The following is a 27574-nucleotide window of genomic DNA, read 5'->3' on the forward strand; positions in this document are numbered from 1 at the left end:
CTGGTGTCAGCACTATTACAGTTCTTCAACGAGTTCACTCTTCACTACCATTCACCTGCTAACTACCTGGGCAGGTGCCCTGCAGGTGCACAGATGAACAAGCAGAAGTGGGATGAAAAGCTGTAGGGGACTCAGAAGGGACCCAGCGGGGTTGCCTGGGGTACCGGGAAGGGCATGGCTGACAGAGCAGAGGGTGTGGTGCAAAGTTTGAGGGGAACTATTCTGAAAGCACAAACAAGACCCGGGTAGGACATTGGAGGCTGCGAAGCGGGATGGCACGGGAAACCATGCAAGCATAGATGTATGAAGGGCACAGGCTGAGGCCCACATGGAAAAGGTGGCGATGAACAGGGAAGCGAGGGAGCAGCCGGCTCTGCCACTGGAGACTCTTGCAGACCCAGGCTTCCTCTCCATATTTCTGCAGGCGGTGACCATGTCTCAGGCCATGAAGGCCACCGCCACGACGGCTGCGAACCCAGGGCCTGAAGCCAAAGGGAAAGGGGCCCCTCCCACAGGGCCGGCCCTGGGTTCTGGCCCTGCCCCGGCCCCAGCCTCCGGGCCCTTGCCCAGCACCAAAGCAGGAGAGCTGCCTCCTGGGAGCTTCAAGGTAAGGGGCTGGATTCCGCCTCCGATTTCTCCTCTTCCTCCTCCTCTTTTTGCTCCTCCTCCTTCCCATCTTCTTTTCTGCTTTTCCATCTTTACCATCTTTCCCTCCCCTACTCTGTCTTTCCTTTCTTTTCTTTTCCTCCTCCGTGGCTTCCTCCCCCACCTCCTCCACTGCCCTCCATTCCTTTCCAGAGGCAAATGTGCCCCAGTCGTTCTGGGGAGCCAAGGAGCATGGCCACATCCAGGAAGACAGGGCCCGCTCTGGACACCTGCTGGTTGGGTCAGATCAGCACCAGCGCTGGCCGAGAGGCCATCAGAATCTAGACACACAAAAAAAGTATTCTCAGAAAGGAAGTGGGCAAGCTCAGCAGCATGAACCACCTGCGCCCGGGGGGCAGGCAACAGGATGGCCATCAACCTTCCAGAAACTTGTTCCAAACAGCCCAAACTGTAGGGGCTCCCAAAGTGTCAGGGTTCCTGTTCTTTGGGGTTTGTCTTGGTTTTCACATTGAGGTTCCCAGATCTGGGTCATTTTGTAACCCTTGGTTCCTAATATGTGTGGACTGTGGGCAACTGCCTTTTATTTATACCATTACTGTTTAATGATTACTTTTGATGCTGTATTTACTCTATTTTTTTTTCTGAAAGCCAGAGGAACAAGGGTAACCAGAAATGAAAAGCTGGGAGTCGGAAACTCCATCCAAGTCTCACATGGGAGTGGTGGGGATGCAACAAACTCAGCTATCCCCTGCTGCCTCCCAGGGTGCCCATTAGCAGGAAGTTGGAGTCAGGAGAAGAGTTGAGACTTAGACACCCTGAAGTGCATTGTAGGCACCCCCAAGCAGCATCTTTACCACTGACCTGATGCAGCAACCACCTGCAAATCTACCGTCTGAATACATGGATGCTCCAAAAAGGGCATGGGAGGTAGGGGGTGGGGAGCGTAGGGGTCGTTGGTGAAGCTGCCACTTAGCTACTTCCCCTCTCTGAGGGCAGGTTCAAGTCCTAGTCACTAACCAACCCATCCCAGGAGGCAGCAGTGATAACTCAAGGGCTTGGCTCCCGGCTACCTGCCTGGGAGAACCCGGATGGAGTTCCTGGCTCCTGGCTTCAGCCGACCCCAGTCCTGGCTGTTGCAGACATTTGGGGAGTGAATCAGCAGATAGAATCTCTCTCTCTTCCTTTACCTTTCAAGTAAACTTTTTTTTAAAGCACATTGACACATGAAATTAAGAGGGAACTGTATTTGAGTGCAAACATGTTGAGATCCATGGCTATTTTTTCCCCCATAATATATATATATATTGGGTAAATTTTCTTAAGGGCTCTATAAAAGTCAGGACTTGTTTAAAATTAAAAAAAAAATTGCTCTGGCTAGCCCTGAAGTGCCCTCCAGGAGCCCTACAGCTTCCTCCCAGTTCCAAATCATCATCACTCACCTGTTTCCGTCATCTGCCGCCTTCTTTTGGATACATGCGTGAGTGCTAGGCCTTTAAAGGCATGTGTTTTTATAACTCACAGGCGTACGCTGAGTGTGATTATTCTCATCTTTCCATTTTTTTCTTTAAAGAGGCCGATTTATTGATTGGTTTGAACAGTAGGGTAACAGAGAAAGAGATAGAGTCTTCCAGCGATTGCTTCACTCCCCCAGATGTCCGCAGGACCCAGGGCTGTGCGAGACTGAAGCCAGGAGACGCAGATGCCTACCTGGGTGTCCCATGAGAACGGCAGGGGTCCAAGCCTTTGGGACACATTCTGTTGTCCTCCCAGGTGCCTTAGAGGAGAGCAGGGTCACAACCAAAGCCCCCAGGACTGGAATCATAGCTCAGCTATGGGAATGGAGAGGCTTACCCCGCTGCGTCTCAAGGCCAGCCCCTTTGGCCTGGGGTCTCTGCTGCTGGAAGAAGCTTCTCCTCCCTGCCTACCAGCCTCACTCTCCGCCCCCCACCCCCCGGCTTGGTGTGGGGGAGCTTCTCTCCTACAGCTGGTGGTCTTCGAGCAAGAGAACTTCCAGGGCCGCCGGGTGGAATTCTCAGCAGAGTGTGTGAACTTGGGAGACCGTGGCTTTGACCGAGTGCGCAGCCTCATTGTCACCTCTGGACCGTGAGTGTGGGGAAAGGGAGGGGCTCTCCCACGGCTGCTGGGACAACATCGTGCCCCCAGGGTGGCTGCTGTGTGTGTGCCTGCCGGTCCATGTATGTGTTCCAACCCCTGCCCATTTTACAGATGGTAAAAGCGAGACTCAGAGATGTAATCAGATTAGCGTAAGGCAACAGCGAGTTCCGGTTCTCTTGCTGTGTAGCTGCTTTTGCTGAGCCTTCCCCTGTCACAGAAGGCAGGTGGAGACCAGGAACTCCCTTCCTTTCATCTCTGCACCCCTGAGCATCTGATCTGCCTGTTTCCTCAGCAGCTTGAAATTCCCCACCACCACCACCACCACCACCACCACCACCACCACCACTAACCCTCCTAGGATCACTGGAGGCCTCTAGTGGGGAGGGGGCTATGCAGGTACTTGGTGGGCAGCTAGCCTTGGCAGGTGACTGGGATGCCTCTTTACCCTCCCTCTGGCCTTTGAATTTAGCTAAGTCAACCTGGTCCAGAGTTGGCTCTAGGGAACGGGGTGGGGGTGAGGGGATGCAGGGAGCGGTATTTCCACCTCCTGCATCCCCACCCCCCAGTTGTGGCCAACACAATCCTAGCCCCACCTTCAGTCCCCAAACTCAGCTGAGAACAGAAACTACCGGATGTGGCCAGATGGGTTTTCAGGCTTTTTTTCGGTGCTGCTGACTCAAACCTAAAGTATTTCTCCTCCAACAAAGATGCAGCTGCTTTCTGGTGTGTGTGTGTGTGCTCTGGGGCCATGCCCAGTGCGGGTAGGAAAAGGGCCTGTGAGGCAGCGAATGAGGATCTGTGTCAGGGCGGGCAGGGCTGTGGGCGAACGTGAATGATGGGTTAGGTAGTGGGCAGGGCTGGTGCGGAGGAGCCGCACAGCCCACAAGGGGGAGGATGGGGACAGGGGAGGGCCGAGGAGCCACGCCAGTCTGAAACCCAGAAACCCTTAGTCTGACACCTGACACCATCCTGTGACTTTCCACTAGGGCCCTAACCCTCCCTGAGGCTATTTCCACATCTGTAAATTTAAATGCCCATTCTCTCTCTCTCTTTCTCTCTTCCCACCCCCTTCTCTCTCTCCCCCTTCTCTTCTCTCTCTCTTTGCTCCTAGGCTCAGAGAAGCCACTAAGGAATGAGGGAAAACACAAATACGAAAAATTGCTCACCATGTAATAATAACCATCACCCCTCACTAGACAGGGTTCCTGAAGAGGACACTAGTAGGTGACCAGACCCCATCAGCGTCCATCTTTCCGTGAGCTCAGGTCTCCAGCGGTGTCCCCTGCTCAGACCCTGGATGAGAGCTGACCTGGGCATACCCTTTAGGCCCCCATCATCATCTTCTGACAAGGCAGTCACAACCATTTCCTCTTTTTCATGGAAACTTCATCAGCCTGACTGCCCTAACTCATACAGCAGATAAAGGATGAGTGAGGATCAGCACGTAGGACTGTCTGCTTCCATGATCCATGCTCTTGACTCTTACATGACGCCATCTTCCAAGGCTCGCTTCCCACCCATTCATGCATATAGCCACCTATCCTTTCATCACGCATCTACTTACCTGTCTGTTCATCCATGCATGGATCCGCTCACCCAACCGCCTTCTTTCCATCCATTCATATGTCTACTGTATCCCTCCCTCCTTTTCTTCATTCAGCCACTCAACTGTCTACCCATATATTCTTCTACACACATGCCATCCACATGCCCATCCACTCAGCAACCATTCTCCCACTCATCCACACATCATCCTTCCACCCAACCATCCACCCATCCACTACCTATCTGCCCACCTACGCTTCCAACCATCCACCCACCCATCCATCTACCTACCCATCCATCCACCCACCCACCCACCCATCCATCCATCCATCAGTCTACCTACCCGTTATTTACCCAACCACCCATCATCCATCGATCCATCCATCCATCTCTCCATCTGTCCATCGTCCAGCCAGCCAGTCTTCCTCCCATGTATTCTTTTCTCTTCTACTCCAGACCACGCACAGCTGAGGAAAATCCCTCTCTACTCTGCAACTATGAGTCTGTCACTCCAATGTGGCTCACCCAAACCTCTCTCCCATTTCCTGGTGGGCAGGGAGAGAAGTTCCCAGGAGCCCCTAGGGAGCTGAGGCTAGTGTCATTGTCTGAGAACACCAGAGCACACACAGAGCAAAGTCCACCTTCCCCTCTGTGATACGGAGGTCACTTTAGCCTCTCTAACTCAAGCTCATGCCCCACCCCTGAATCTGGCTCTAGCCAAGCCAGAAAAAGCCCTCATTGGGCTTCTAGTTAGTCCTTGCAAAAAGGCTAAGTGCAATCCTATGCACCATCACATTTTGTTCTTGCAGGTGCATGCTCCTATGGTTCCCCTCCAGCTACCCTGTACCTGTTACTGAGTAGCTCCTGATGCCGGCCCAGTCTTGATCCGGTGTCTGACTCAAGCACCTGCCTCAAATATTCCCTCACCTCACCTCTGTTCCTCTGGAACCATGATTTACTTAATAAGAGTCATCGAAAACGGTTCTCTTTTTGAATGCAAATAAAGCATATCCCTTTATAAATGGAAAGCCGAGGGCACCCCTCCACACCGTCCCCATACCCCCTGCAGAAAGTAAAAGGTTCCCATGAGGACTTAATCCAAGGAACACAAAACGCAGCCCTGTGATCCCATTGCCTACTTGAGGTTCTGGACCTGTGCCCTATTCCTTCTTGTGTTACAAAGAGAGAGATTAGTAAGTGTTAAAGTCACCTTGACATCAAGCCGAGCGGTCCCCCAGCTGTAACTAAACTTCAAAGCCACATTTCTCTGCGTGTTCCACGGCCTCGGGGCCTAGGAACGTTTGAGACGCACTAGTGCAGTCTGCTTATGCGGACACAGTTTGCTCAGGTAATTACACGCATGATCTCATTCCATCCTTGGCGAGTTCCAAGAAGATAGGTTGACGACTGCTGGTAAAGTCCCTCGTGCTGAGAGGAGCCCCACAAGCAGGCAGTGATACAGCCTAGCATTAAGCCCGGGCCGTACCAAGCCCACTCTGGACTTTGTTCCTGACCTCAGAGCAAGGGGTGCTGGGGAGGCCGGGGGAGCTGCTGAAGGACTTTTGCTAATGACAGCTTTGTGGTCCTTGTCCCCTACAGCTGGGTTGCCTTTGAGCAGTCCAACTTCCATGGGGAGATGTTCGTGTTGGAAAAGGGCGAGTACCCTCGCTGGGACACCTGGTCCAGCAGCTACCGTAGCGACCGCCTCATGTCCTTCCGGCCCATCAAGATGGTGAGTGGTTCTGGGGCCAGTGGCAAGGACAGGCACTGCACCACAAGCAAGGAAGGATGCCGGATGGGAGACATGGTGACCTTGAAAGCATCCCAAGGATAGTAGGTTCTCGTGTTCATCATTGGGGCATTCAGCCCTGCACTGGGAGCGCTGGGCACAGGATAAACCACAAACCAATGTTTTCCCCTTTCTGCTGTCAGGGGAGTGGCCTCAACCTTCTGGGCATTTGGAGTAGAAATTGCGACGTCTGCCTTAACTCTGTTGGAAGAAAGACTCAAATCTCCCAGCTGCAAGCAACATCCTTGCAGTGGATTTTCAAAACCCCACAGCCCATCCACACATCAAACAGACGGGCTGTACTATGTGCAGCAACTAAAACAGGGCATTGCCAATTGCTGTAGAAAACCCGCTTGAGCTTTTTGATCATCAGACACAGCCGAATCCGCTTCATTCACTCATCGTAATGTTTTGTTAAAGTCAAGCCAAGGTGACAGAGATGGGGCTAGAGATATCCTTAGGGAACCCGAAGGCTTTCCAGAATTATGAATTGATTGTGGGTCATAAGCTAGTCATAGCTTAGTCACCCGGCGGTATAGCCTCTGCTGGCCACCAACTTTTTTTTTTTTCAAAAGCACTAATTTTATTTTTTACTTGAAAGGCAGTGTAATAGACAGAAGGTAAGACAGAGATCTTCCATGTACTGGTTCACTCCCCAAATAGCCACAGGAGCTTCTTCTAGGACTCACACATGGGTGCAAGGGCCCAAGGACTTGAGACATCTTCCACTGCTTTCCCAGGCCATAAGCAGTGAGCTAGATGGGAAGTGGAGCAGCCAGGGCTAAAACTGGTGCCCATAGGGGATGCCGGCGCTGCAAGGAGGACGATTAACTAGTTGAGCCACCATGAGCACCAGCCCCAGCCACCAACTTTTGCTTGCCACAATGGGAAGATTCATGCAGAATCTTTCTTTTTCTTTTTTTTAAAGATCGATTTATTTATTAGAAATGCAGAATGACAGAGAAAGAGATCTTTTTCACTCCCAATGGTAACAACAGCTAGGATCAGGACAAGCTGCAGCCAGGAGTATAGAACTTTGTCTAGGTCTCCCCAGTGAATGGCAGAGGCACAAAGCCTTGGGTCTTCTTCTGTTGCCTTCCCGTGAGCATTAACAGGAAGCTGAACTGGAATCTGAGCAGGTGGAACTCCGGTACAGAACACCAGCTTCACTGTGCTGCAGTGCCGGCCTCTATGCAGAATGTTCCTGAATGTCTGTTTGAGATTCTCAGGCACCAGCAGCTGCTATTTGGGCTTCACCCAATGCATCTTAGTAGTTTATATAACCACATCATTTCTCCCCATCTTTCTCAGAATCAGAGGCTGAGCCCCAACAGCCTTCCTAAGGGACTCTTGGTAAGAACACCTAGATTTTTCTCTCCATCATGGGATGATCCTTGTATGGCAATCCATGTCAAGGAAGCTCATCCAGAAGAGTGACCCCGGTCTCTTGTGTAGGTGGTAGGGATCCAGGTGCTCTCGCTCTCCCAGCCATCACTTGTGCCTTCCTGGGATTGTAGTCAGCTCTCCAATCCCAGCCCTCCAACATGGGCCACAGGGTTCTTAACTGCTAGGCCAAAGGCCCACCCCTAGAACAGCTGTAATCTTTTCTTGGTACAGTTTTTCATTTGTGTTGGATCCCCGATCATCACAGGTGTTGATGGGACACAGCGTTAAGGCCTTATTTTTTTCTCATCTACTCTCTCATTGGCAGGTTCCCTCCTCCCTCACAACTCTTCCTCCTAGGAAATTTGAAGGAATAAGATAAAAAACCAGAGCATCCCTTACCTAGGGGCTGGGCTGCTGAGGGGGAGAATGGGCAGGGAAGGAGTGGTCAGCCCCATGAAGAGTGGGCAGAACAGGATGTGCCAAGGCCATGCTGGATATGACCAAGAACATTGAAAGTGACTGCAGAGGGAGGGAAGGAGACAGACAGACACGGCAGTGGGGATGGACAGTAGCCAGGTCTACAGGCTCCCCTAGGCCACCCCCAAAGGAGTTTGTTCTGACTACGCCCAAGCAGGGAGCCCCTGACTGACTTCACTTTCCCGAGATGCTCAAGGTTGTGACAGTAATGAATGATAGCTCTTACCAACTGGGCCCCTGTGCTCCTAAGTCTACCTCCCACCATGCACACAGCTTCTTGCACCCTGGTCACATGGCCAGTCGCTCTTAGGTACCATCATCACACATATCCCAATCCCCAACCCCTGCTGTGCTCAGCAATTTCCCCTTGAGCCCTCTCTTCTTAGCTTTCCAAACCCCTTCTTCCCCTCCAAGGCCCCTTACGAATGTCACTTCTTCCATAAAGCCTTCCCTGATCTACTTCCCTTCTCTTTGGGGAACCAGTCCCTTCTTGATTTCCTGGATTCTTCCCAGAGGGATGCATGCACCTGCAGCATGGGCTCCTCCTGCTTCTAGGGATGAGAAGTACCCCTATTCCTGAACCCTATTTCCTGAGCACCTGTTGCCCACTGGGGGATTTGCACGCCTTTTATGCAATTTTTCATGATTTATTTTTATTGGCTTGAAAGGCACAGTTACAGAGAGAGAGAGAGATCTCCCACCTACTGATTTACTCCCCAGATAGTCACAATAGCTGGGGCTGGAGCAGTTGCAAGCCAGGAGCCAGGTGGTTTTTCCAGGTGTCCCCTGAGTGTAACAGGGCCAATGCACTTAGGATATCTTCCAAGGTGCATTAGCAGGGAGCCAGATCAGAAATGGAGCAGCCAGGATTTGAACAAGGACTGTAGGCAACCCTATTGGGAAACTGGGGGTCACAGGCAGCGGCTTCACCAGATATATGTCACTGAACTGGCCCCCTTTTGTGTAATTTTTACAGCAGTGCCAAGGGGCTGAGGTGATCACAGTACGAACATTAAAGACAGGGACAGTGAAGTTCAGAAGTGGAGGGCTTTGGGCCATATGGGCACTGAGTGGTGGGGCTGGGATTCAAACGCACATGCACATGACACCAATGACATTCATCATGATTTCCCGCCTTCCAATCCCGCCTATCACAATTCATGATTGCTTTCTTAAAGGTGGAGAATCCTTGCCCCTGAAACCGCAGGTCAACTTACAAAACCAGATGTGCAATCCTGAAGCAAATCATGTGCCCAAGTTTAAGGGTGGGTGTGTTCCAAAGCCATCATGAATGGAAAGGTTTGTCAGTCATAGTGCCCTGGGGCCACTGGAAGCCCATTGCACAAATGACCAGCTGGAAGCACAGCAGGGCAGGGCCACCACACCAAGGACACCAGCGTGTGAATGTCAGAGGCTGTTCTGAATCTAGAACACATTCCATCAGGTCCCATGGTACTCTAAACGTCAGTCCATCCATTACTTTGACCCAGGTTGCAAGAAGTACTTACACAAAAGCAGTTAGTGAAGTGCTGGAAGGCCATGTACTCCTGAAAGCTGCTACCCTTACTAGCTGTGTGACATTGACCACAAACCCTGACCTCTCCGAGCCTCTGCACCACACCCCTCACTGACTATTGCCCTAACAATTATTGCATCCAACCTGAGACCTCTCCCCAAGAAATGCAGCCCAGACAATTCTGCAAAGCAACAAAATTCGTTGAGGAGGCCGGTAAACAGACCAACCGGCTGGGGTCAGCTCTCCTTTCCTTCAGAGAGTGACCCCAAGGTGAGGATTGCAAGGGTGTTTATAGAATGGGCGTTAGGCAGCTGTGGAAACCAGTTGAGTTGGGCAGCCATGGGAGGCAGCCACGGGAACCAGGGTTACTGGCAAGGCATGTTGCACCTTGCGCTTTGGTCCAAAAAACAGGACTGGCAAAGCATTTTATGCAGAAGTAAAAAAATGGAGCAGGTTAGTAAACTTATGCAGGTCTGAACCAAAGTGACTCATTCTGTGACTGATTTCCATACAATCACACTTGGCATTTGGAGCTGTTGCTGTGTTCATGTGCCTGGCAGCATGCTCCATGCTCTATGCCAGGTCATTATCATCTCAGCACGAAGTGGTGGACTCTGTGACCCCTTTTCACAGATGATGACCTCCGGAGAGTGTCCACCAAACCTCCTGGGAGTATTCTCTTTGCACTCTCAGGAGACCCCGACAAGCTACCTCTGCCTGCCCCACCCCCGTGTCCCACTCCTAATCCCTCCTCTCCCTCCCCAGGACTCCCAGGAGCACAAGATCTGCCTGTTTGAAAGTGCCAATTTCAAGGGCAACACCATGGAGATCCAGGACGATGACGTGCCCAGCCTCTGGGTCTACGGCTTCTGTGACCGCGTGGGCAGCGTGAAGGTCTCCAGTGGAACGTAAGTCCCATCCCCTGCTTCAAATACACGTGCCCAGACCTGGAGGCTGCCCCCACTTCTTCCGCCTTACAGGATGCCATCCCCAGCTTCTCCCAAATCCTTCTGGGGCTGGCACCTGAAATACCCTCCATAGAGCTGTGTTCTGCATCCCCTGTGTCCTCCGCTCAGGCAGTCTGTGTGAGAGCCTGGTCCAGCCACCAAAATGCTGAGGAACCTGGCAGGTGATGGGGCAGGGGGGCAGGGCACCTGTCTGCATCTCAGTGTTGCCAGCTGGACCATTGGGCACAGTGGACTCTGATCCACTCTCCACTCCCACCAATCAGCTTTCCTAAGCAGAGCCCCCTGGCCCTGTATCCTGCCAATGACAGGAGGAAAAGGCAGGATGCCCACAGGAGACCACTGTATCCCCTCCAAGTAGCTGTGCCAGGGATCACCACCCCCATCTTGACCCCTCTGTCTCTACAGCCCAGGCTGGTGCTGAGGCCCTCCATGTGTCAGGGCGCTGGCTTCTAGCTTGCTTCTCTCCCATTTCCTGAAGCCTGTATTTCTACTCTTAAAGTCATCATGGATCTGCCAGGGTCCTGCCTCTGACTGGCAGGGGAACTTCCTCTGGCTGGCAGGGGAGCCCCAGGCACACCTGTGAGATGGTGTCTAGCCAGGCTAACGGATGCAGGGGGCCCCAGCAGGTGTTCATGCTGCAGGAGGTTGGAGGAGGAAGGGAAGTCTCTGGGATGTGTGTGTGTGTGTGTGTGTGTGTGTGTGTGTGTGTGCATACCTAGGACAGCAGGCAGCTCCAAGGGTTATTTGAAGAGGCTGGAGCTTCAATCAGGCTTTGAAAGATGAGAAGGGGGTCTGGCTGAAACCCAGAAAGACCCCCAAGAAAGAAGAAATTAAATCGCTGGCATGCACAACTGTCATGAGTGGTGTGTGGTGTGTGTGTGTGGAGACTGCTAACCAATATCCATGAAGAGTTAGGGAAACTTTCTAGCAGGTGGATCCACTGCTGTGGATCCTCACAGCTCAGCTACCTGGATTTTCACAGCCAGTAAGCGGAAGAGCTAGGACTCAATCCTAGAACAGCATTTACAGTGATTACACATGAATCCATTCACACGCAAAGATCATCCAATTTTTGGAAACAAATGGACTCCTTGCTAAGCAATCGGAAAGCACCACCTTTGCTCCCTTGGGTTCCATTCTTCGAGTTCTTGGATCCCCATACTCGCTGGGATGTGTATCGGTCTCATTACCCCGTGTAAGGCCACACACTCAGCAAACAGCTGAAATATACTTTTCCTTTGCTGCCTCCCTTCCCTCGCCACCCCCAAAGCATTCTTGATAAACCAGGTACAGTGCTGGGCCCATTCCTCAGATTGGAAACTGAGGCCTCTCAGGAGTGAGTGCGCATAGCAAGTAAGAAGGGGTTCATTCAGAGCAAAGGAGCCCCAGGTGGCCCACACCCAGGTCCCCAGAGGTGAGCTATGGAGAGGAGGTGAGCTATGGAGAGGAGACTGCTGGGATCCATCGGGTTCTTGCTCTAATGAAGTCCCCAAGGCAGGCTGTTTTAGAAAAAAGACAGTTTGACTTAGTCCCATGGTTCTAAAGGCTCAGACTCCCAAGATCACACGGGTCCCGTGGGTTCAGCCTCTGCTGATGGCAGCGTCCCCAGGGCACAGGGCACACGGCAGGAGAGGAGGAGTTCATGTCTGGCTCTTCTTACTCAGTCACAGGAGCTCCACCCTCGTGTCTTGGTCCAATCTCATTGCTTTCCCTCGGGGACCCCACCATTAACGCTGCAACTGCCTTAAATGGGCACCCTGTTAGTCCCATATGCATGGGGTTTCAGGGACTGCTGTCATGGGAGACAAACCTACAAAGCACAGCAACGGGAGAACCAACTGGTCCCTCCAGACATGGGTCCAGGAGCCAGGCTATCCTTCTTGCTTTCCTCCCAGATGGGTTGGCTATCAGTATCCTGGCTACCGTGGGTACCAGTACCTCCTGGAACCTGGAGACTTCCGGCACTGGAACGAGTGGGGGGCCTTCCAGCCACAGATGCAGGCTGTGCGCCGCCTACGTGACAGACAATGGCACCGTGAGGGCTGTTTCCCTGTCCTGGCCGCTGAGCCCCCGCAGTGAACCCTGGAGCATCTCCACTTTCTGGACCCGCCCCCTCCCAGGCTCCACGTCCCCACCATTCCCATGCAAATAAAAATCCCTAAGCTACGATGTCTCTTGGTTCTATGAATAGATGTGTGCATGGACTGACTTGTTTAGTCTTCAACATTTAACAATAACAATGCAAAGGGCTTTTCAAAGTTATTTTGTTTTTCTTTTGAAAGAAAGAGAACTCATCTCTACTGTTGCACTTCGAGGGTAGGGCCAGCCCTTAACTAGTCTGGAAACTAATCCATACTAATCCAGTGGCAGAGTCCCACTCCTTGAGCTACCACAGTTGCCTCCCAGGGCCTACATGAGCAGGAAGCTGCAATTAGGGACAAAGCCAGGACGTCAAACCCAGGATTATGGATGTCCCAAGCGGGTGGCCTCTTCAACACTTTATCCCATGCCCACCCAGGCAAAGTTCTGATCTATATATTCTAGCTAATCTTTCAGACAAGCCTGGGAGGTTGATGTTCAACCTATTCCCGTGGAGGCTCAGAGAGGGGAAGTGACTCACCCGAGACCACAGAGCTAGTCAGTGTAGACTTGAACCCAAAGAGATGAGTTCAGAGCCTGCACTACATTTTCAAACTCACGCTGTGCGCACCACAGTCTGGATATTTTTGTCACATCTGCACACCACCTGGTCTGGTTTTGACTTCGTATTTGTCTTTAAATAGACTTACTATTGTGCACTTCCACCATTGGTTTGTAAATGACCCTTTGCTGCACCGTACGAAGTAGAAAATCAGTAAGTATCAATCAATCATTCCACAAGCATATACTCCAGTCAAATCTATCAGTCAAATACATCAAAAGGAGAGGAAGCCAAACTCTGTGGATGCTACTGCCCTAAGCAGACTTGGAGTCTGCAGTCAACGTAGGGGACAAGCGTGAAAGAGGGACACACAGCTCCTTGTTTCAACAAAGATAGAAAATGGCATTGTTTTCCTGTATCTGACTCGGTGTTACTTATTTCAAGATCTGTCCACTTGATTTGAGAGAGTTACACAGAGGGAGCCAAGAGGGAAAGAACAAGCATCTTCTATCTGCTGATCCACTGCCTCAAATGGCTGCAACAGGCGGGCTGAAACCAGAAGCCAGGAACTCATATGGATTTCCTACTCGGGTAGCAAGGGTCCAAAGACCTGGGTTATCTTCTGCTGCCTTCCCAGGTGTGTTAGCAGGGCGCTAGTTCAGAAGCGGAGCAGCCAGGGCTCAAATTGGATGCTGACATTACAAGCTGCAACATAATCCTTAGCAGCACAATGCCAGTCCCTGTATCCCTGTTATTTCCTTCTGGGTCCAAGTTCAACTTGGAATAATCTGTGGAGTAAGTGTCTTGTAGGTACTGCTAACTCCCATATCAGCAGTTCACACGGATTGAGGTTATTGCCCATTAGTCCACAGTGAAGCTCCTCAAGCAGGTGGGTGTTGTTGCTGAGGTTACCTTACAGGGTTCCCTTGGTGAAGGATGGAGGAGATGACATTTCTGGCGGAATAAGCAGTAGAGTCTCTATTACCTCAGACAGCACTTTGGCATACAAGATTCAAAAGACATCTCTTCCTCAAGATTTGCCATCTGTTCAACATTACCAGTATGAGATTAGGAGGGCTGTGGTATGAGTGCGGCACCCTTGGGCTGTGCTCTACCTGCACATCCAGCTGTGACAGGTGCCACACCACGCACAAGGGTTCAGGGGGTGAGAGAGCTGGCCTTGAGTCTAAGCATAGCTCACCAAAGCAGCAGCTTGGTGCTTGTGTGGGCAGAAGTGGGAGACAGGAAAGGGGTGCTGAATGTGGTAGAAGATGGAGCGAACAGGCTACTCTGTGGTTTCCCTGAGCTGCAAAGTGGTAGGTGCCACCTCCCCCAGTTTTCACTGGCATGTGCTCTTTGAGGTCCCGGCCGTCTCACTTGTTCTTCTACCCTAGTTCTCCTAACTCCACCCTGTGATTTACTCAGCATTTTAAACAAGAGCCCAGACTTGCCCAGGAACCAGGATTGAGGAGAGGGGAAATTAGATCTGTGGGCTCTCTCCGGAGGGTGTTGACAAAATACCCCCATTCCTTAAGACTGTTCCTCCTTTGCTTCTGAAAGACAGCTGCTCACTTGTCCACTGGAGCCCCAAGTCCTGTTGCTGGGATTGCACAGCCCCAAGTTTCCCTGATTCTCCAAGATTCTGTCCTTTATTCTCCAAGCTTCTAGGATTCTCTCATTCCAAAGTCAAGTGCATTCTTGACAGTTCCAGTTGTAGAGTTCTGCTTTAGCAGACCTGAGCTTCACAGAGTTGACCCCCACACTTCCTCAACCCCAAGCTCGTATTGCTAAGATGCCTGGTGACTGTATAGCTCCAGTAAGGACACAAGGAATCCCCCCTATGGAAACCCAATTGCTTCCCGGTTACCCAGGATTTTCGCGTTGTCCTGATTGAAATAACTAGTTTGTACGTCTTTGGATCTAACAGTTTTCTGTGTCTCAATCTGGTGAGTCCTATAAAAGGAAGATACACGAGGGATTCTTCAGTTCCATGAGCCCTGAAATGTCTTTGCATCGGCAGTCCAGCACTTTTGAACTGATCTCAACTCAGACAGTGTAATCTCTCACAGATGGTAACATACCAAAAAACAACAACAACAAAAACCAAGCTCCCATTTGCAAATCAGATCTGCACACTTGGCCAAACCAACAAAACCCAAAGAAGGTAACACATCACATTGTTATTTCTGTATTTAACTTCTTTTGGATAAATGTTTGACTCTATAAAACACATGGTACTAACAACCCAGAACATAAAAAAGGAGAAGCCACAGTAAATAACACAGATGAAATAAAATGGAAAAGAATAAAAGGAAGGAGTCCAAAGGCCAGGACAGAGTGTAATAGGAGAGCCAGAGACCAAGGCCCTCCCTTCTTGCCACCTGTTTTTGAAAAGCAGGCAGCTGGCCACCACCTGCAGCAGGATCCCAGAGCTCAAAGCCAAGTCCCCATTTTTGTATTGAAAACGGAAACATCGCGTTTCAACTTTATCGGATGCTGGGCATCTTGCGTGTGTGTTGGCGGGGGGGGCGGGGGAGTTATGCTGGAGGGAAGCAGTGGAGTTGGACTCCAAAAGCAGCCCTGGAGCTCCTGATGTGTGTGTGTTGGGGGAGCGGGGGAGGAGGGTGTTACTCTGCACAGTACCTGGGAATCTGCCTGACTTTGTTCCCGAAATACTGGCTTTGCGGCTCAGTGTCTGGACAGAAAGGGAACTCTAGGCTTTGTCGTGGGCACTGGGGAGCTGGCATCCAGTGCACGTACACAGTGAAGGCAGGGGACCCATTCGCAAAGCCAGCAGAGGTGTTGGTGGTCACCTGGTATTGGACACACACATCCACTGAGGTCAGCTGCTGACGGACGCTCACTGACTGCGTGTTGCGGAAAGGATGTGGTGGTACTGAGAGCGGAGGCGGGAACTGATTTTCTGCCAGGAACATTTGGCGTTTGCCGGCCCTACAACATGACCAGCTTCAATACCCAGTCAGCTGTAGACGTATTGAATTTCGAGTCCTGTCTGTGGCTGTCTTGGCAGGGCTGGATCAGATAATTTCGTGGGCCTTCTACATATGGTCAGCAGGCTGGTCATTGCCCACGCTGGTTCTAAAGAAAGGGGCATCTTGTTGAGAGTCACACTGCCATTATGGCCTCCGGGGATCTTGGTGGACGTGACAGCAGCTCACCATTCTTGTCCTCTAGGTGACCCTGGGATTCATGCCCCTCCCATCCTGTGGGATAAACAGTTATTAAGGTAACCTGCCACAGGCAGTGTTTGATCCAATGCCTGGAACGTTAATGTTTCTTCAGAAGGTGTGTGTACATTCAAAGTCAGCTATAGGCATCTTTGCCTATGGATCCCTCCAAAACCCAGGGATGTGGCTCAGCTGGCTAAGCCTGACCTTTGCAATGCCAGTATTCCACACTGGAGCACCAGCGCCAGTCCCAACTGCTCCACTGCCAATCCAACTTTCTGTTAATATGAAAGGTAAAGGAAGATGGCCCAAGTGCATGAGCCCCTGCCACCTGCATGGGAGACCTGTATGGACTTCCTGAATCCCAGTTTTCGCCTGCTCCTGCTGTTGAGACTACCTAGGAAGTGAACCAGTAGAGAAAATCTCTCTCTTTCTGTCTCCTCCTCTCTGACACTCTACCTTTCATATTATTTATTAGCTAATTAATTTTTTTAAAGCACCTTTTTCTCCCACATGGGGTACAGGAATCTTCACACATAGATATATGATGTAGTTATTGTTATTGGAAAGGCAGACTTGCAGAGAGCAGGAAATACAGAGAGAAAAATCCTTCATTCGCTGGTTCACTCCCCAAATGGCTCCAATGTCTGGAGCTGAGCTGATCTGAAGCCAGGAACCAGGAGTCTCTTTCGGGTTTCCCACACAGGTGCAGGGTCCCAAGGCTTTGGACTATGCTTTACTACTTTCCCAGGTCACAGGCAGGGAGCTGGATGGAAAGTGGAACAGCCAGGACACAAACTGGTGTCCATATGGGATCCCAGCACATGCAAGGTGAGGATTTAGCCAATGGGCCATCACACCAGGCCGATCTTCGAGCCTTATGGCCACCCACAACTACACTTCTGCCTGTCCATCACTAATAAAACCCTTTCTGGGTCATTCTTAGTTTATCCATCTCTTTCTTCCATCTCCCAGCAACTTCCATCATTGGCAACTGGTGCCAATTTACCAACTTTTCCCGAAGCACCTGGCTTAGACCCGCAGAATCAAAGGTTGCTTTATAAAGCCTGCATCCCCAGCTAGGAATGGTGATGCCCCTCCCCCACAAATCTTTCTAGCATGAAAGAGAAGCTGCCCCTCGGCCCTGTGCTTCCTGTCCCTTCAGGACCGCCTCCTGCTATCAGTTGAGAGCAGCTTTCGTTTGCTCTCCTGTACTGCTCATCACCAGCTGTTGAACTTGAAGATTTTGGTACAGACTCTCTTTCCCCACCTGTAAAATGGGAATAATGATGATAACGCCTCAGAAGCTTGCGGGGAAGAGCAAACAACCGGCTTGAATAGAACGTGTACGAGGCACGTAGCATCCAGAAGTACCAGCATCCCGTGTGGCTGCTAAGGGAGCAGCAAGACCCTCCCCTTCGTTGTCAGAGCTGGAAAAAGCTTTGGAATCAATGCATCTTGCACTGCACGCATCCTTTTCGCTTTCCACAAATATTGATTGCCTCCCAAGAGGCAGATTCTTTTCTAGACATTGGGGAAGGAGAAAGAGGGAGGCCCCACCCTGGGTGTTCCCAGACTATTGATGCCCACAAAGGAAGGTTCTTTCACCTGCCTTCAAGGTCACATCAAATTCCCAGGCTGTATGGCTCCACGTCGGGATGGCTCTTGGTGCCCTTGTGGGGGTGGAGTGGGTGTGGACAGCCAGGTTTCCTCAAGGAGGTGACACCCAGGAGACCTGGAAAGGCTAGGGGAGCTGGAGACAGAAATGAACAGGTGCATTCTAGAAACCTCCTTTGCTTCACAACTGAAATCTGCCAAGCCAAACATCTCCACATGTGGAACATTCTCTCCACGCCCTCATCCTTCCCCCTGGCCTTGCAATCCCACCCTGGATTATGCTGGCAGCCTCCTTATCCAACCGCCCAGGTCCCTCTCATTGGGGCAGCAGTCAGCAGGCTCTCAGCCAAAAGCCCCGGCTAATCACGCCCTTGCCCTGTTACACACACACCTTGTGCACCTCTCTCCATGGCTGCCAGTGAAACCCCAATGCCGTCTCAGCCCAGGAAAACCTGTGGACCCCTCTGATCTCGTCTCTCAGCATCACCACCACCACATCCTGGCCACTCTGCACTGCCTGCAAGGTTCCACTTCCTTCCTGTAGGACCTTTGCACCTGCTGTTCTCTGTGACCCACACACGCTTCCACAGACCCTTTCTCGCCCCTCCGGCCTCAGGGTAAATGCCTCTGACCCTCCCGCCCACCAGGCACCTGGCCAGACATCAGCAGGTCTGGCTGCCCTGGCTTGGATGCAAAGTCCTGGTCTCCTGTTCCCTGTGGAATCCCAGTGGCCCCCCACACAGCCCTCAGGAAGTGCTGGGCTGCCCCAGTTCAGATGTCTTCTTTTGATTTCCGTTTCTCCACCCACCGAAGGACGTCGCACAAAACCCGGCTAGTGTTTAATCTGTGTGTCTATCAGATTAGTCATAGCCTCTACCAGGCCACCAACAAACACTGTCTCAGATTTTTTAATGGTTTTCGAGACCAGTAATACGGCAGCTTCATGGATGTAATGGGCTTCGTTTTGCCAGTCCCTGCACCATTCCTTCAAAAGGATCATTCACTGGATAATTACATGAACGGATGAACCACAAAGGAACCCATGGCTGGCCATGGACATAATGCTTCATATCTGTGTGCCTTGCTTTGTCCGTCCCAAAATTTATTCATTTGCTGGTTTGAAAGGCAGAGCAACAGAGAGTGTGTGTCTGTGTTTCCATTTGCTGGTTTGCTTCCTACATGACTGTAATAGCCAGAAGACAGGAGCCTGCAGCTTCATCGCCATCACCCAACCATCTTCTGCTGCTTTCCACACCCATTCGCAGGAAGCCATATTGGAAGTGGAGCAGCCAGGACTCAAATCAGGCTTTGGTACACTACACGCCCGTGGGTGTGTGTAACAATGGTTGCTGCTGGAATTGTTGACTGACACACAGACTGAAGGGAGAGCAAAACCAAAGTTTCACGGTGAAGGCCAAGCCTGCCAAGTGCCTTCCTCCCTCAGTTCTGCAGGCCTTCGATGCTCAGGCATGTGACACTGGCACTCGGGGGAAGCCTGGAGGAAGAAGCTGTGAATCAGAGGTTTGTGAGCCTCACGTTTCAGCCATTCGGTTGCTGAGTATTGGGGATTCTCAGCGCCGGTACTACCACTAGTGCACTCTAGATGTTTTGTTGTTGCTGCTGTTGTTAAGCTGCGGGGGTGCAGAGGAAGGCCTAATAACATCCACGGGCCAGTTAGCAGGAAGCCCACCACACTCGCAAGGTGTGGTAATCAACCAAGGTCAAGTAACGGGAAAGTCCGACGTGGACGCGTGTGTTTCTGTGCAAGCAGCCCCTCCCTCTTGTTTTCGGGAGTTCACAAGCACACCCCAGCTCAGGGAGAAGCGGGCGGCGAGGGTCCACTTCCCTTGGCTTTGAAACACGATTGCATGGCGGTGCATCCACCGCACTGCCTCTAGGCAACAGCGGCCCTTGTCTCCAACGCAGCGAAAGCGCCTGGCACTCGGGCGCTGCCAGAGGCCACGCTGCAGCTCTGAGGGCAGCCTCCAAGCTCCGCCGGCCTCCCCTGCCTCTCTCCCCGGCTGCACCTTGCTTGCACTCCGCCGGCTGCAGGAGGGAGGCGGGCAGGGGGAGCGGCAGCAGGCGGAGCCTGGTCGGCCCCCCGCCCTTCCCAGCGACGTCACGGCGCCGAGCCCCCGCCCCGGCCCGCGCGGGCACCTCCCCGTTCCCCCAACCGGGGCGGCTGGCTGCTGGCTGGCTGCTGGCTGGCTGGCTGGCGATCGCCGAGAGTCTGGGAGGCGCGCGGGGCCGCCTGGTCGCGCCTCGTCTCCACGGTAAGGATGTCCCGGGGGGGCGGCACGGGCAGCGTGGTGGGGAACCTCGGGCTGCGAGCGTGGGGCGCATGGCGATCGGCCTAGGGGTGCCGAGGAGGAGCTCTCGGTGCTGGCGTCTGCCCTTCCCCTCCCCCGGGCCCGGCGCGCCTGCTCGGGCTCGGCGGGCGGCCGGGAGGATCGTGGCGCCCCGAGCGCTTGCTTTCAGGCGCGGTGCGGCACAGCCCGGAGTGGTCACTGCGCGCTTCCCACTCGGGACCCTGTGTGTGTGTGTGAGAGAGAGAGAGAGGGAGAGAGGAGAGAGGCGGGGGGCGCCCGCGTGTCACCGCCTCCGGAGTCCCCAACCTCGCCCCGGAGCGCGGGAACCCCCCACCCCCACCGCACCCCACTCGGGCGCGTGCAAGTTAACTTGGAGCCGCTGCCGCCGTCGAGTCCCGAAGTGGAGGCTTGGGACGATGAGAGGGGAAGGGAGTGCCTGAGAGACCAGGGTGGCGTGGTGGCGGGGAGCCCTTGGTGAACTTGGAGGTCACACAGGACCGCCCCTACACACACACACACATACAACTTCCTCTCCCTCTCCGAGTTTGGGGGACTGTGAGCAGCAGCGGCGGCCCAGAACGGTTGGGCCCCTAGGACAGGGATCCTAGGACAAGGATTCCGGTCTGGCATTCCCAGGGCAGAAGTGGGAGTGAACCTCTATCCCCACTGCACCCTCCCTTTCTGTGCATGGGAGACTGTGGTCTTAGGACCCTCAGCCAAGATGGGGTACAGCTGCAACTTGCCCTCTGGCCTCCTGCTCCTGTGATCCCTAGCGGAGATCCTGCTGGGGAGAGGGGCTGGTGGGGCTCCCATTCACCCTTCAGAATCCTGCCCCTGGCTGCAGGCACCTGGTTCTGCCCGTGGCCAGGCGTGATGGGGGTGCTTCCAGTTTTGAGCCCTCTACTGACAGCCAGCCTCTCCAAACCCCTCAGCTCACGAAACCCTTTGGCATGTCTGTGTCCTGCCCCTTGCAGTCGGTCTGTCTCTCTCCTCACTCACCTTTCATTGTGGCCAGGTGGCCCCGTGGTTAGACCAGGCTGCACAGCTATGGCTGTGACTCACTCTGCTTTTCTAGTTTGGTAGTGAGGTGGCTGGAGCCAGTCATTGTCCCCACCGCTGAGCCCGGCGTCCATGACTTGTCAGGTTGGAGCTGTTGTCCTGTCTTCCAGGAATTGTTGCCTCATTTATGAGCCTTGGTATCCTGCCCCATCAATGCTCTTAATTCTTTATTATGTATCTTTCATATCCTGTTTTTTTTTTTTAGATTTATTTATGGTTATTGGAAAGGCAGATTTACAGAGAGGAGGAGAGACGGAGAGAAAGATCTTCCATCTGCTGGTTCATTCCCCAGGTGGTCGCAGTGGCCAAAGCTGAGCCAATAGGAAGCCAGGAACCTCCTCCAGATCTCCCATGTGGATGCAGGGTCCCAAGGCTTTGGGCCGCCCTTGACTGCTTTCCTAGGCCACAAGCAGGGAGCTGGATGGGAAGTGGAGCAGCTGGGATATGAGCTGGCATCCAGGTGGGATCCTGGCAAGTGCAGAGTGAGGATTTAGCCACTAGGTATGGTGCTGGGCCCCTACCCTATTATTTTTAAGGTGCTGTCATATGCAGGAACATTTTCTGAATGAATTTGATTGGAGAGACAGAGAATTCTCCAGTTCACTGCTTTGTTCGCCCAAATACCAGCAACAGCCAGGGCTGGGCCAGGAGCTGGGAACTCAATCTGGGTCTGACATGTGACTGGCGGGGGACTCCGCTGCTGGAGCCAGCACCTGCTGTCACCCAGCGGGATGCCCGCTGGCAGCAGCTGGCATGAACGCCAGGCAGCCTGCTGTGGAATGTGGGCTTCCCAAGCGGAGCCCAGTACCCACCTTTCAGAGCTTATTATTTTCTATCGGTGTCATTAGATAATCCACGAAGCACACAGAGTCAACTTGGGCAGTGTACACTCCAGTGGCGTTGAGGATCTGCACCGAGTTGTGCAACCATTACCACCGTCTAATTTTAGAACCTTTTTGTCATCTCTGAAAGCAGGCCAATGCCCATGAACAGGCACTTCCCGGGTCCTCCTCCTGGCCTGTGGCAGCCACTCATCTGCTCCCCGTCGCTGCCCGTACCAGGCGTTTCTCATCAAGGAGACTGTGCCCCAGCGCGGTCATTCTGTGATGTTCCTGCTCGCGTAGGACTCTGTTTCCCGGGTGCGTCCTATTGTAGCACGCACCAGCACTCTGTCCCTTTAGTGCTAAGTGACTTTGCATGGCTGAGTACTACTTCCCTGTTTGGGCAGAGCACGGGGCTATTGATCCAAGTTTCAGCGGATCACATTTTGGGTGCTGCTTTTTTTTTTTTCCCACTGTGAATATTCCTGGTGTCAGGGCAGACATGGGTGTTGGTTGCTCTTGAGTTGTAGGTCCCGGGCTCCATTGGGTAGGCGTTTCCCACAGTGGCTGCACTCTAGTTCCCACCCGTGGGCACTGTAGGAGAATTGCAGTCATCTCAACCACAGGCTGTATCCTCTGGGGACTGTTGTCTTCCTGGGAGACCACTGGCTTTGATGTGCTAGTTATGCAATTTTTTCTTTCTTTTTTTAACATGTGTTTATCTGAAAGGCAGACCGGCAGATCTTCCACTGATGGACTCCCACAAAGGGTGTGGACCAAACTGAAGCCAGGAGCCCACAACTCCCGTCTGGGTCTCCCTTGTGTGTAGCAGGAATCCAAGGACTTGGGCCGTGATCTGCTGCTCTCCTGGGTGCATCAGTAGGAGACGGGATCAGAAGTGGAGCAGCTGGGGGCAGGGCTGGCATGATGGCACAATTGGCTAATCCTCCGCTTGTAGGCACTGGGATCCTGTATGGGTGCTGGTTCATGTCTCAGCTGCTTAGTAAGTATCCTATCCAGCTCCCTGCTTGTGGCCTGGAAAAGCAGCAAAGGATGGCCCAAAGCCTTGGGATCCTGACATCCGTGTGGGAGACCCAGAGGAAAACTCCTAGCTCCTGGCTTCAGATCAGCTCGGCTCCGGCCACTGCAGCCATTTGGGGAGTGATCCAGCAGAGGGAGGATCTTTTTTTCTGTCTCTCCCTTCCTTCTGTGGATCTACCTTTCCAATAAAAATAAATAACTAAAAACAAACAAACAAAAAACACCAAAAAACATAGAGCATCCAAGACTGGAACCAACGCGCCCAGAGGGGATGTGTGGGCATCTCAGGTGGTGGCTTAACGTGCTGTGCAACCATTCCTGCCCTCATAACTGTTGTTATGATTCTCAAGACATTAAGCATCTCATTGGGAGGTTGCGAGGGACCCCTCCCCCTCACCCCACGCACCCAGTGAGAGAAGCGGAGGTGAAACCTGCTAAGTGGGTAGCCGAGGTCATGTGGATAGCCGTGGATAGCCATGGATAGCCATGGATAGCCGAGGTCCCACCTGTGGTAGTGTCAAATGCTTCCTGATGCAGGGGGAGACTGAGGGAGCTGCAGGAGCAGAGTCAGGAAGTGCTCAGAACCTGGCATCCCGGCATTCCCCGCGACATCCCAGAACTAGTGGAGACCCCAGGACCCAGGGTGTGCGCAAGTCCATAGCACTTAGGGACGGCCTGTCCCTCACCCCTGACGTCAAACTGGCTGGGCCTCCCCTGCGCCTGCCTAGGGCCACTGTGATGGTTATGCTCCTCCGTGGCCAGCCCCAAGCCTGAGCTAAGTGGTCCTGAGTTCCAAATGTACCCTGGACACACAGACCTCTTCTCTCCTCATCCAGGCCAGTCTTGTCTGGGCAGCATCTCCCCACCCCCACTGCTGGAGCCTCCTCCCTCTCTTCCCTTGGACTTTTTGCTGCTTTGTTTGCTTTCGGGGAAGTCTGGACCCCAGGTAGGGCAAGGTGCTGAGTTCCTTGAAGGGAGTCAGTTCTCCTGTGGTGAACCCCTGGTCAGCTGATTCGAGAATTCAACTTCCCCTTATCCAGCCACCAGCTTCATTATCACCTGTGGACACCTGCTGTCTGGGAGGGACCTTGCCATCACACCTCCAGCTGTGTTCGCTGGCCCTCCTGCCTTTGTTTTTAAAGATTTATCTTATTAGAAAAGCAAATTTAGAGAGAATGATAAACAAAGGGGGAAAGATCTTTCATCTACTGATTCACCCCCTACATGACCGACCACAATGGCCAGAGCTGAGCTGATCTACAGCCAAGAGCTTCTTCCGGGTCTCCCACGCAGGTGCAGGGTCCCAAGGCTTTGGGCTGTCCTCGACTGCCTTCCCAGGTCACAAGCAGGGAGCTGGAAGGGAAGTGAAACAGCCAGGATTAGAACCAATGCCCATATGGGCTCACGGCTTTCTTTCTTTTTTGTACACTTGCCCCTTTTATGAAGTTCCTGGACTCCCATGTATGAAGAAAAGCAGCATAAGGGAGTGGGGCTGTCCTGCTCTGGGCCTCAGTGTACCTCGCTGAAGAATGGACTAAGACCCGTCAGGACCTCGGACTCAGCAAGGTCATTTGTAGATGGACGTGTAGCCACAGCTGCCTCACGTCCTGGGGGTGGGGACCACAGCATGCTTTTCTGAAAGCTTGGATGTGGCTAGGGATGGCTGTGAGTTGGCACAGGGCACAGGGACCACGGAGGAAGCATCACCGCGTGGCAGTACCTCCCGGCCTCCCCAGGGGCGGCTCCTGCTGTCTGCAGACGTGTGGTCCACCCTGTCTGTCTGGGACCCACTCTGGAGAAAGTCCAGGATGCCTGTCCCCCTTGGCAGGTCTGCCCTGCCCTCGGGAAGGTTCGCAGGAATGAGTCATTCAGAGGAGGCCACGGGCTGGGCCAAGCCCCAGACATTGCAGGGGAGGCACTCCCGGGGTAATCCTTGCTTACCTTTCGGGGAGCGTCTGGGAAACGGCTCCATGGCATCCTGTGTACACGCTCAGGTGGCAAGCGGCCAGCCTGTGTACCACACCAATGCCCGCATCCAGCAGTCCCTTGATCCAAGCTGCAGCAGGCACTGCGTGAGCAGGCTGGTCACAAGCAAGTGGGCACGGGCTGGGTTAGCATCCAGCTGCTTCTCCTAGAGGTGAGGTTGGGATTCTCATTTGGGCCATCCTTTGCTGCTTTTCCACGCATAGTAGCAGGGAGCTGGATTGGAAGTGGAGCCACTAGGTCTTGAACTTGCACCCATCTGTCACCCAATGTATGTGTTCTTAACCACAACAGTCACTTTTTTTTTTTTTTTTAAGAAAAAGCCCAGTTTCTCACTTGGAAACTCAGGCCCCAGTAGGAGGCCTGGACTACCCCATAGGTGGCAGTGGACCCCCGGTCACTGTAGCCCCTCCCTTCCACTTCCCTGCTTTATCACCCGAGACCCTTGCAGTCTTGTGCGGATTGAGGATGCCCTGAGTCTGCCTGGAGCCACTTGAACAAGCAGCTGCATGTCTCGCAAAGCAATGTTTGGCCTTGTTTTGTTTTGTTTTAAATAAGGAGTTGTGATATTCTCCCATACTTTCCCTGCTGTGCTTCCTGGGACGTCAGAGGCTGGCTAAGGCCTGCTGGTGCCTTCTGAGCTGCCATCAGCCCCTGGGACTTCCTTTTTTTTAATGAGATTTATTTATTTGAATGAGGGAGACGCAAGAAAACAGAGCTCTTCCACCCGCTGGTTCACTCTCCAAAGAGTCGGGCCAGGCTGGAACCAGGATCCGGGAACTCCCTCTGGCTCTTCCATGTGGGGTGGTGTTTACTCTTGTGGCAGCTTGCACTAGCTTCCCCAGGTGCGTTAGCAGGGAGCTGGATTGAAAGCAGAGTCGCTTTTTGCAACTCCAGCCAACGCCCTTATAGGAGATGCTGGTATTGAGAGTGGCAGCTTAACCCCCTGTACCCTGCTCTTGGGTCTTCGACAGACACAACCTTCACCCTTGTTCCATGCTTCCTGGCTGGGGAGCCTGTGTGTTGGGGTCCCTGGGTCCCAGTCTGGGTGCTCACCGAACCCATGGGAACATATTTGAGACTCACAGCCCCTGTGTGTATATGGCCAAGATCCCCACCCAACTGCATAGCCCGTCTAGGACACCAGCTATCACACACCCCTTGTCTATCCTTACAAGATCCCTGGGCTGCATACCCTACTGACTTTCTCTTTCTGGAAGTCACCTGCCAGGCCTCCAGTCCTCTGCTGCCCTGCTCCAGCGGCTGCCTGCAGGGGTTTGCTTCTGCCCCTTCGCTGCGTGGAGAAGCTCCAAGCAGTAGCTTCCCCTGATACATACACTCCACTACCATTGCCCCTGGCATCGGGACGTGCTCCATAAAGTTGATGAGCGAGGGCACGTGGCAGGTCCTCGACTAGGAATAAGGATATCGGATTTCAGAGGCAGTGAGGTCTTGATTTTTTTTTTAAAGATTTATTTATTTTTATTGCAAAATCAGATATGCAGAGAGGAGGAGAGACAGAGAGGAAGATCTTCCATCTGCTGATTCACTCCCCAAGTGAGCGCAACGGCAGAAGCTGAGCCGATCCAAAGCCAGGGGCTTGGAGCTTCTTCCTGGCCTCCCACGTGGGTGCAGGGTCCCAAGGCTTTGGGCTGTCCTGGACTGCTCTCCCAGGCCACAAGCAGGGAGCTGGAAGGGAAGTGGAGCATCCAGGACACGAACAGGTACCCATAGGGGATGTCACACTTGGAGGTGGAGGATTAGCCAGTTGAGCCTTCCCAGACTGCCTTTCTAACCAGCCGCTCAGGAGTCCCCCACTCCTGCTCGGCTGAAGACCATGCTTGGCATAGTGAGGATTCCAATGAGCAGGTGGCAGGTGCCATCCCACTCCACTCCTGCGAATAGTACGATTGGACATCACGCTTATGTCCTGTCTCTGGCTGCCTTCGCATCGCAAAAGCAGAGTGGAGAACAACAGTCCCCCATCTGCGGTCTCACTTTCCATGGTTTCAGCCACCCCCGGCATTCGCAGTCTAAACAGACTGCAAGGAATCTTCCAGAAGGCAGCCGTTCCTAAGGTTAAACAGAGTGACGGGGAGGGGGCAGGAGTACCTCACACGGTCTCACTGTGTGCCGCTGGGGGGGAAGGGAGGGGCCCGCTCTGTCTACACCATCTGTTTGTGTGGTGTGTGGCCATCGTGGTGGTCAGATCCCCCATCCCTACCCTGCTGTCTCCGTGCCGTGCCCTAGTCACCCACGTCTTATAGCATCTTAGCTCCCAAGGCATGATTTTCTGGATTGTTACTTGTCGTTAGTCTCTGCCCGAACACAGGTTCTATGCCTTAGCAAAGAAGTGTGTGTAAGAGCAAGCATAGTCCCTGCAGGGGCTGGGTGGGGCTTAGGAAGTGTGCCCTGTGGATGAAGAAGACCTCGTGGGTAGGACAGAGTCCCTGGGGCCTGTTTGCTCCTGACATCCTGAGCCTGCTCACCGCTGGTGGGGTCATTGCTTGGGT

General features: G+C 53.0%; 2 protein-coding genes across 2 annotated transcripts in view; both read left to right on the plus strand.

Annotated features, from left to right (window-relative positions):
• Positions 1 to 302: 302 nt before the first annotated feature.
• On the plus strand, positions 303 to 12538 carry CRYBB1 (crystallin beta B1). Its single transcript, XM_041003743.1, has 5 exons — positions 303 to 607; positions 2591 to 2709; positions 5866 to 5998; positions 10200 to 10342; positions 12298 to 12538. Exons 1-5 carry the CDS (start codon positions 329 to 331, stop codon positions 12479 to 12481), a joined length of 858 nt encoding a protein of 285 aa, XP_040859677.1. The 5' UTR covers positions 303 to 328; the 3' UTR covers positions 12482 to 12538.
• Positions 12539 to 20023: 7485 nt separating this feature from the next.
• TPST2 (tyrosylprotein sulfotransferase 2) overlaps positions 20024 to 27574 on the plus strand; it is a 44584-nt gene continuing 37033 nt past the window's right edge. Inside the window, exon 1 of the mRNA XM_041003892.1 lies at positions 20024 to 20121. The gene's annotated coding sequence lies outside the window, so the exon portion shown is untranslated. The remainder of the gene's footprint in view (positions 20122 to 27574) is intronic.

Source organism: Ochotona curzoniae, unplaced genomic scaffold (genome assembly GCF_017591425.1).
Source record: "Ochotona curzoniae isolate NIBS_2020 unplaced genomic scaffold, NIBS_Ocur_1.0 scaffold_274, whole genome shotgun sequence".
NCBI lineage: Eukaryota > Metazoa > Chordata > Mammalia > Lagomorpha > Ochotonidae > Ochotona > Ochotona curzoniae.